General features: G+C 34.3%; 3 protein-coding genes and 1 non-coding gene across 5 annotated transcripts; 2 read left to right on the plus strand and 2 right to left on the minus strand.

Annotated features, from left to right (window-relative positions):
* Nucleotides 1-342: 342 nt before the first annotated feature.
* On the minus strand, nucleotides 343-1,758 carry LOC106307237 (protein RER1B). Of its 2 annotated transcripts, none has more exons than XM_013744134.1 (4): nucleotides 1,635-1,758; nucleotides 1,043-1,398; nucleotides 798-978; nucleotides 343-645 (listed from the first exon to the last, which is right to left on the minus strand). In XM_013744134.1, exons 2-4 carry the CDS (start codon nucleotides 1,378-1,380, stop codon nucleotides 592-594), a joined length of 573 nt encoding a protein of 190 aa, XP_013599588.1. In that variant the 5' UTR covers nucleotides 1,381-1,398; nucleotides 1,635-1,758; the 3' UTR covers nucleotides 343-591. The 2 variants fall into 2 exon arrangements, with proteins under 2 accessions (XP_013599588.1, XP_013599589.1); XM_013744135.1 differs by having other exon boundaries at nucleotides 1,043-1,389; nucleotides 1,635-1,753.
* Nucleotides 1,759-2,029: 271 nt separating this feature from the next.
* Nucleotides 2,030-3,087, minus strand: LOC106307239 (40S ribosomal protein S25-4). The gene is made up of 4 exons (XM_013744136.1): nucleotides 2,976-3,087; nucleotides 2,827-2,901; nucleotides 2,484-2,618; nucleotides 2,030-2,338 (listed from the first exon to the last, which is right to left on the minus strand). The coding sequence occupies exons 1-4, from the start codon at nucleotides 2,976-2,978 to the stop codon at nucleotides 2,225-2,227; spliced, it is 327 nt and encodes a 108-aa protein (XP_013599590.1). The 5' UTR covers nucleotides 2,979-3,087; the 3' UTR covers nucleotides 2,030-2,224.
* A 927-nt stretch (nucleotides 3,088-4,014) lies between these two features.
* TRNAY-GUA lies at nucleotides 4,015-4,098 on the plus strand. The gene is given in 2 exon segments: nucleotides 4,015-4,051; nucleotides 4,063-4,098. It is a non-coding gene; the product is annotated as a tRNA-Tyr (tRNA).
* A 3,693-nt stretch (nucleotides 4,099-7,791) lies between these two features.
* Nucleotides 7,792-9,003, plus strand: LOC106308089. The gene has a single exon (XM_013745212.1). The coding sequence runs from the start codon at nucleotides 8,155-8,157 to the stop codon at nucleotides 8,836-8,838; it is 684 nt and encodes a 227-aa protein (XP_013600666.1). The 5' UTR covers nucleotides 7,792-8,154; the 3' UTR covers nucleotides 8,839-9,003.
* Nucleotides 9,004-9,372: the final 369 nt, after the last annotated feature.

Genomic DNA, 9,372 nt, shown 5'->3' on the forward strand with positions numbered 1-9,372 from the left:
TATAAGATCTCGAAAAGAGCTAGCTACCCCAGAGACGTCACGGAAATTCTCGGTATCCGAGGCAACGAGGTGAACCTCACGTTCCCGTGGTCAACGTCGAAGGGGATAACGGCTTTAAATTCCTAAGAATTTTAAAATCAACTTAACGAAATTTGCATGGTTTAGTGGGCGGGCGAAACTCGATTGTAATACATTGATTTAGGAGCTTTTGTTCTGATCGAACTTGTAACCTGAACTGATTGCCCGGTTTACTGGACGATTTTAGTATAAATAATTTAAAAAATAATAATAATAATAATAAAATAAAATGAAACTTTTTGAGAAGATAAACAAAGGAATGAATTTGTTTCGAAATAAAAGTAGAATCATATTTACAAAAGTACTTAGATTAAAGGGGAACTAACAAAGAACATTTTTCTTGCAACATATAACAGAATAAACTAATCACACCCTTTTGTTTCCTTCATTCTTGTTGCCCAATAGGTAGCTAATAGAGAATTTGATTTTAAAAAAATTCATCACTACAAAACACTCCAAAATGGTTTAAACCCCATCCATCTCACATTTTTTCCTGCGTTTCTTCTGGATCAATCAATCAGCACGAGAGCCGCCACTACCAGCAGCAGATCTCCTGCCGCTATATTTCTGCCACACATATCAAACGTTTGGTATAAAGTCAGCAACTTTAACCTCAAACTCGTAACTATGAATCTGAAATGACCTTTGTAGTCAAAGTGTGCAGGGATACCATAGACCCTCAAAAAGAGCATAATCAAAGGTTGTGGAAAAAGGGAAACCTGTTTGCCGATGCTGAAAGGAATGTACTTGTGCTTAATCATGTGAGAGATTTGGCGTCTCATGGTGAGAACAAAGAGAACGACCCAATAGCAAAGCAGTATCGGCCAGAAAACAGGAACATCAAAGACCGAGAAGAACGTCATGAGAAAGGCAATGCAGAAGGCCTTAGTCATGGAGTACCTACAGAACGTAAGAAGATTAAGCTAGAGTGTTCTTTCTTCAAGAAAGGCAAAGAGGGTAGTACCAGAACTTGAACTCAGGGAGTCGGCGGATAAAAGGCTTGAACTCATCAGAGCCGCGAGTAGGGAGAGAAGCACCACCATCAGAGGCGTCGAGCTCGGGGTCAACGAGAGGGGACAAGAAGCCGATGAGGAGGTTGAGGAGGTAGATGCCGAGACCGTAGGAGATGATGTAGAATCCGTGAATGGAGAAAACCCTCAAGCAGTAGATGAGGAAGACGACGAGCGTGCCGATCCACCTGTAGGTTGAGTGAGGCGTCGTCTTGTCGAGATAGTATTTGTAAACCCTCCACGCCTCGTGCGCTCGCTTTTGTACAGGGGTGGCCATGTCGCCGCCGTCCATTGGTGATTTCTTGAAAACCTTAGAGATGGATTCAATAAAGACTCAGGCCAATTAAAATCAATCGAATAACCTAGAAACCCTAAATTTGATTTCTCAAACGTGTTTTTTCTTTTTTTTTTTGCAGAAAGAATCATCTCTTCGCTACATAATCTAACACCGACGAAATAGATTTCAACGAATCACGAAAGTCAGATCTGAATCATTCCCAAAGGAACAACGAGTATTGGAGAAGGGAGAGATTCAAAAGAACTTACGGAAGCTGAATAATAAGAATGAAAGAGAGCTTTCTTTCTCTGCTGATCCGAAAGAGACCTCGACGAAGCAAGCGGATCTGATTCTGAGCTAAGGAACACCAATGCGAAGAAGAAGAATATATCACAAGATATCCTTTTTCTTTTCTTTTATTTTTAGTTTTGCTTGTGGGTTTTACATAATTACGCATAAGCCACCAATATAATTGTTTGTTTCAGTCTAGCCCCCGAATGTTCTTGGCCGGCTCATGTATTAGATTATTTGGTATCTTAGTCTCGACCTAAAGTTTGCGAAGGTCGAATAATATGCAACAGTTGAGGTCATGCATAATCTCCAATTTCAAGCCAAGTCAAGACTCATAAGTTACAGTGATAGGAGTGGTGCACCAAAGAAACCATTTAGGAAGCAAATATAAAAACCAATTCCGAATTAAGTAGACAAAATATCTCAAAACAGCTTACTAAAGAGTTTCTTGAGATACAAAGGAGTTAACGAAAAGAAACATAAAGGAACTATAAGAGCTCTGATGATTAATGTCTACATCAAAAGAGTTGAGGTTCGAGAACCAAACCATTAACAAAAGTAAATCTGTTTAGGTGTTGGTGGCACGAGTGTAGATCTGCTGGCTAGAGTGAGCAGCAACCATTCTGATCACACCTTTCGCCATCAGCTCCCTAATCGCCCTCCTTGCTAGAGATCCGTTAATCTACATTATTCAATACGGATTACAATAATATACTTTTGAAGTTGTAGACAAGATCGAGATTGATAACTTAACTAGGATCATACTAATAATTGAGTTACGAGGACATGAATTAGTAAAATTAAAAAAGATATTGTAGTAAACATACCCTCATACGGTCGGAGAGAATGGAAGGAGTGATGAGCTTGAACTTGGGAGCTTCAGTGAGAAGCTTGTCGTAAGTAGCCTGATCAAACAACACCATGTTGTTCACCTTCTCCTTTTGCTTTCCCTTGCTCCACTTCTGTTTTTATTTAAAGAACACACACAGGAGGAAGACGATAGATCAATCTATCAGTAAACCTAAATCATCCAAACAAGATAGATCAATCTACCAGTAAACCTAAATCAAATTCTCCAAAAACTCTACACAGATACAACTGAGAAATGGAGCACTTTTAAAATCAAATGTATAGATTACATTTAAAGATGAAATCATGGAGGAAACGAACCTTCTTCTTCTGTTTTCCACCTCCGGATTTAGCCGGCTTTGACGACGGCGGTGGAACCTTATCCTTCTTCGGCGCCTGAGAGCAAACAGAATTTTCCAAATTAGATTCCCACGCAAAAGGGATACAAAGCGATATCGAGAGAGAGTTACCATGGTGTTATCGACGGAGACGGGTAACGATCGGCGGGTAGGCTAGAGGCGAAAGATAGAGATTGACGGAGAGACGACAGTGAGAAAGGGAAGTGGTTTTGTTGTCCCTTGTACATTAGGGTTTCCGTGTTCTTAGCAGGCTGAGAAAGCCCATTAAAGTTTCAATAATGAGTCCATTAATCTTATATAGCCCAATTAAATTTCTACGCTAAGGGAACACTGGAACAGGTGCAAGCTAACTAGCTAAGGTGATTTTATTCTATATCCTTTGTGTCTTATATGTCACAGTAAGTGAATGACCTTTCATGTTTTTTTTTTTTTTTTTTTTTGCTAAGAATGCTAATATCATATCAATGATGTTCAGATTTACAATAACTTAATCTAAGAGCTCCTCTACTTTGGCATAAAGAAGCAAAAAAACAAAATATAGCAATGTTTATGAACCTAATAGATTAGATAATCCAACTTGACAATAGAGAATGAATTTTTTTTTCTATGATATATATCCCTCGCGCAATCACCGTTGGAGCAATAGTGCAGTTGTTGTGATATACATCGTTTCTTTGTTTCCTTGGATGGATTGTCGACTGGACTGTTGTTTTTTTTTAAAAATAATAGGGCTTTTGCGTCGTTTTACTTTGTTTGCTACTTAGTTTTATTTCTATGATTACTATTTTGTTTTTTTTTCTTCTTTTTGTTTTACGGCTTTGCATCGTTGGAGACATTTCATGCTTACTACTTCGTTTTACTTTTAACTAAATCGTTCATGTTTTTATTGACCTTTGCTTAGTCAAAATGACTTTTGAATGCACTATGTTTGTTACGCATTCGAAAGTCTATGTGTATCCTTAACATAATTATCGTAGAAAAAAAAATTTACATTATTTTAAACAAAAACTTTATATGGATCATGGATATCAACAAAGATGAAACTCTTAGCAAAAAATAAAAATAACTAAGAATTTCAGTAGGGCCGTGATGGGCCTCACGCCCAAATATGATTTAAATATATAACATTTTTGATCACATAATTTCCAAACCGACCTTAGCTCAGTTGGTAGAGCGGAAGACTGTAGTTGTTGCTGTAATCTTTAGGTCGCTGGTTCGATTCCGGCAGGTCGGATTTTTTTTTTTTTTTTACCAAGGCAGGTCGGATTTCTTTTTGAAGAATATCAGATTTCCCACATTAAATGAAGAATTTTTCCTTTTATTTCCCACATTAAATGAAGAATAACGGGAACAAATTTTATTTTGCACGAACGGTCGCTTTGTGGATAAATAAACCAAATGAATATGTGGCGTCTCATATTTTTTTGTTTCTTTTTCGAGCTGTTTGTTGTTTTTGGTGTATATCCAGGCAATTACATTGTTTAAAATAAATATAATTGAGTGACACTGAATCAGCAATTACAATTAGATTAATTCTGTGATCAACTTGAGGGAATTTATAATATGTCCCGTTAGACGTACAAGCCATATTTAAGTTATGAAATTCAGATTTTGGTTCTTTATAGATTTGCCACCAGAAAAAGGGGTACCACTTATATATTGTATTGTTCTTCGTTAAAGATGCAATTTTCTTGTTTGAATAATAACAAGAGTTTCATCAACTAGATTTATGCGTGAGCTCCATAATCTCTAAATCTATGCTCAAATTATAGATACCAAAGGTAATTCATAGATCTTAAAAGGCCCACTTGCAATTTTGGGCAATTCTCTCGAATAAACTTTTTAAATTTTTTGTCACAAAAATAGATCTCAAAAACTAAAATGATCAAAATAACATTTTTTATTTTAAAATTTTAAAATTCTTTTTATTTTTAAAAAATTTGAAATCTTATCACCAAAACCCCACTTCTCATCTCTAAACCCTAAACACTAAACCTTAAACCCTAAATTCCACCTCTTAGCTCTAAACCCTAAAGGCTAGATTAATTAACCATAAGGGTATAAGTGTATATTTTTTTTTTTGATAAAACATTTAAGTCTATTTTGATCATTTTTATTTTTAAAATCCATATTTGTGACAAAAAACTTTTTAGGTCTATCCTAGAGAATTTCTCTACAATTTTAAGTAAAAAAAAATTATAATTGTGTGTTTAGGTCCAATCATTTCTCTTTATAAAAAGGATAGTTTTATCAAATTTATTGAATCAAATAACTCAAAACGATATCTACAAAGTGACTATAATATTTAAAGTGTTTTTGATATTGGGTGGGATTGTAGCAAAAGAAAAACAACAAGTGTTTTACATTTGTGGCTGAGCTCCCGCTATTTTCTAAGTGGCTCAAACAAAAAATCAAGATAAATCAAAATTATATATGTAAGGATGTTTTAATTCGCTTGAAATAGTTTATTTTATACACATCCAGATAACTAGAACTGGACCAGAAGTACGCAGAAATTTTGAAATTGATTAATATCTACATTTCTAGAAAATATTAAAACATTTTATATCAACTGTGGTCTGTGGACTGAAATACAAAAACCCATACATAAGAACTTGACAGAGAAAACACTAACAGAGCCATTGTAAGTAATAAGGCTCAAAGTCACTTCAAATTAATTAAGATATATACCAGCTGATACATAATGTAAGACGTAAATTTATGGATGTCTGATTGGTATTAAAACAAGTAAACAAAACATATATATACTTCATAATTTGCACTATGCTGATTGAATGAAGCATCGCGTGACACGTTACGTTCATGGACTACTATGAACAATTGAAGATGTCTTTTAGAAAAAGATGTGGGGATTTTACCTTTTCTTCAAAGTGTATCCAATAACAAAAATTAAACTGAAATAAACCACATATATGTGCTTTTTGTTTCGAAAGAGACAAGACATAAAGAAAGTTAAGAAACACATTAACAAAGAGAAGTTGTAGAAGTATAAATGGTTTATTATATATTTTAAAATACGACTTAAAATATTCGTGTATATTTTGTGTTTTTGTCATCTCTCATTAAGCCATCTCTCAATCTCTTAGTGAAGAAGAAATGGTTTATTATATATTTTAAAATACGACTTAAAATATTCGTGTATATTTTGTGTTTTTGTCATTTTTCATTGTGATGTTCCGTATACTGTATATCAATATACACAGTGATGATATACGACTCATACAAATTTCAAGAAATAGTATAAAATTTTGGATATTATAAATAATACAATACAATGATGTTCTTGTAAGAACTACGTTTTTATCTATCATCAGTGTCTTTGTAAATTGTAATCAATAGAAATAATTATCAAACTTTATATTCGATTTCTTATACATGTTGCCGGCATATGAAGTATACAGTATAAAACTAGTTACCAGACAAATGAGGTTCTGGTTATATTAAGATTGTTGTAAAATGTACAAGTTGAACTCCACATTATAGTGTTTTGCAGACTTCTGGTTATATTATATTTAGATTTTTTCTTAAATCATTATATTTAGTTTGGTTATAAATAGAAATCTACAATATAACCATGTTTGTTTATAAATAAAGATGTACCATATAACCGTTTTTCGTTACATAGTTCCAGTATCTAACTTATAAATATGAGTTGCCAAAAATATTATCAGAAAATACAATAATATGTTTTCCGCTGTCAATACTAAAGAATACATAATAATTTTATCAGGAAACTTTTATTTACGAGGTTGATTTGTGTTACCAAACCTAAGAAATGAGGTTTTAAAGGATTTTTCCAAACCAAAAAAAAACCTGAGAAATGAGATTCTAGTACAAAGAATGAAAACAGGTTTTATAAGTCTCATTAACTGCCTAGCAGATTACACTACTACATATTCTATAACCTGGAGTATTTTTAAAATTTGGCACGATAGGCATGCTTTGTACTACTAATCATTCACGTCCTAAAAACTTTTGCCACAAAGTTTATTTAAATATGGTGATACGCATTAATTTTACAGATTAGTTTATTGTGAATACCACAAAGAAGCTAGTGAATGGATATAAAAAATAATGGTGGGCTGCTATGAGTCGAGTAAAAGATTACAAATGATGAAGATAGTGCATGAAACTGTTTTACCAGTGCAATATGATTGATTATAAACTATAATAAAATGAAAAATATCCTACAAACATGTGCAAGTGGTTATTGAATCTTCATTTATTTATATAGATATTTGTCGATTCATATTTTTAATAAAAGAAGTTAAATCTATCGATATATAATTTTATGTTATATATATGTCGATATAAGTGTCATATTGCAACCATTCTCTGAGACTAGTATTCTCTTTTTTCGGTAATCAACTAGTATTCTTCATTTCATAGTGTTGCCTTGCCTTTGATTAGTTTAAATTGATTTTGTTATCTTGACTGCAAAAATGTAAATCAACAAATAAATTGGGATATTAGAAGTATAAAAACAGAATATATTACATTGTTTGACAAGTGAGACATGGCTTTTAAGCTAACAACCCTTTAGGAACTGGACACCTTCCATGATCAAATAGTATTTTACAACAAAGCTAATATGTTACTTGTTTGATTGACATACTACAAAACAGTGAGCCACAATTTTAAATTACCTATTAAAGTTATATAACTATACATTTATTCTAATACTTTTCGGTACAAAACCACTAGCTTCTCATATTCTGAAACATCTATGCATGCAGATAACTTACTTATAATTAGTGAAAAAAACTAATCTTGTTTCAAGTTTGATGTTCTAGATCTTCGTCAAAAACATTTAAGTTTATATGTCAAATTTTATGAATATAAACTCACAAAACTCGTACATTTTATAAAATGTAACCGTGAATACAATCTAGAACAACAACAAGGCGATGGTGTGTCAAATGAAAAATATCAGGACACAAGACTAGTTTAAAAAAAAAAACAAGACAGAGTTTTGCTAAGTTAACTCTTCTTGCATATAAGAACAATATAACAATAATTCACTCTAAAAAGAAGATTAGTGCTCGGAAAAAAAAAGAAGCAAATGCACTCAGTGACCCCTATATAAACACTTGCATTGCAAAGGTACATTCTCTCAAGCTAAAAAATAAAAACAAAGAAGAAGCAAAGAGAGAAACAGAGTCAGTCTCTCCTCTGTTTTTTCCCCCACCATAAACTGAATATCTACTCTCTCTCTCTCTTTTTGTGCTCTACAACATCTACTGTTGTAAGCTAATCATTCTCTCTTCAAATGGATTCGCCTAGTACCCAAAAGGCTAAACCGAGAAAGATGAAGGCTGCTGTGAAGAAGCCTCGAGCTCAAAAACTCTTGGATTTGTTTTACCGAGTGATCGAGATAACTGTGGTTATGGTTACAGTGGCCAAGCTCTGTTACCAACTAGTCATCATGTTCGAGGACTCTGGCCTCTCACGTTTTCTCATCAACCGTCACCTTGCTTTCCTCTTGGGGAACGCCATAGTCATCGCCGTAGTCGCCAAGTGCGGTCTCTTTGCGAATCAAGAACCTGATGCACAGAGAAACAGCAATGAATTTTACAACGAGTTTGTTCGAGAGAGCTCAAGAAGAGAGAAGACTTTACATACAGATGTTATAAGCAGAGAAAAACAGAGCAGTGAAGAAAAGAAACAGAGCCGAGCAAAACAGAGCATGTTGGAGAACAGGGCAAAACAGAGTACTGAAGATAACAGAGAGAAACAGAGTACGGACAAGAAGGACATAACTGTGAAGAGAGAGAAGCAAAGGAGTGGGTCAGAGAATCTCGAGGGCTCGAAGAAGAGTTCTTGTGGAAGGTTGAAGAGATCGGAGACAGAGAGACATGCTGATGTTTCTGATGATGAACTAAGGTACAAGATCGAGTCTTTCATTGCGAGACAGAGGAGGAACCAAAAGGATGAAGAATTTTGTATTGTTTAGACAGAGCCGGCCCTGGGAGCATGGGCTTCCGGCCGCCAAATAATAATAATATAACCGGCCACAAATTCTAATAAGTGTGTCTTTAGTGGAGTGGTTCAATAGCCACAGTTCATTAACTCCGAACCAGAGTTCAAATCCCCCTATCTACATTATTTTATTTTCGGCCACTTTTTCTTTTTGGGCTTCTAGCCTTAAAAATTCTAGGCCCGGCTCTGTGTTTAGATAAGTACTAAAAAAAAAAGCAAGGAAAAAAAAAAGAAGAAGAAAAACTTTTTGTTTATGCCAATAACATTCACATATATGTGTGTATGTAAATATAGGGGTGCAAATATTTCAAACCCCAGCATAAAATGTTGTTTTAGCTTTTCTTTTCTTTTTTTTTCTTTGTAAAATTTTGTTCCATCTTATAAGCTATGTAACATATATTTTCTGTAAATTTAGTCTTATGGTAGTAGGGGTGTCAATTCGGGCTGGCCCGGCCCGGCCCGGTCCAAACCCACTAAGCCCGTAAATATTTGAGCCCGGCCCGGCCCG

The sequence above is a fragment of the Brassica oleracea genome, chromosome C8 (genome assembly GCF_000695525.1).
Source record: "Brassica oleracea var. oleracea cultivar TO1000 chromosome C8, BOL, whole genome shotgun sequence".
Taxonomy (NCBI): domain Eukaryota; kingdom Viridiplantae; phylum Streptophyta; class Magnoliopsida; order Brassicales; family Brassicaceae; genus Brassica; species Brassica oleracea.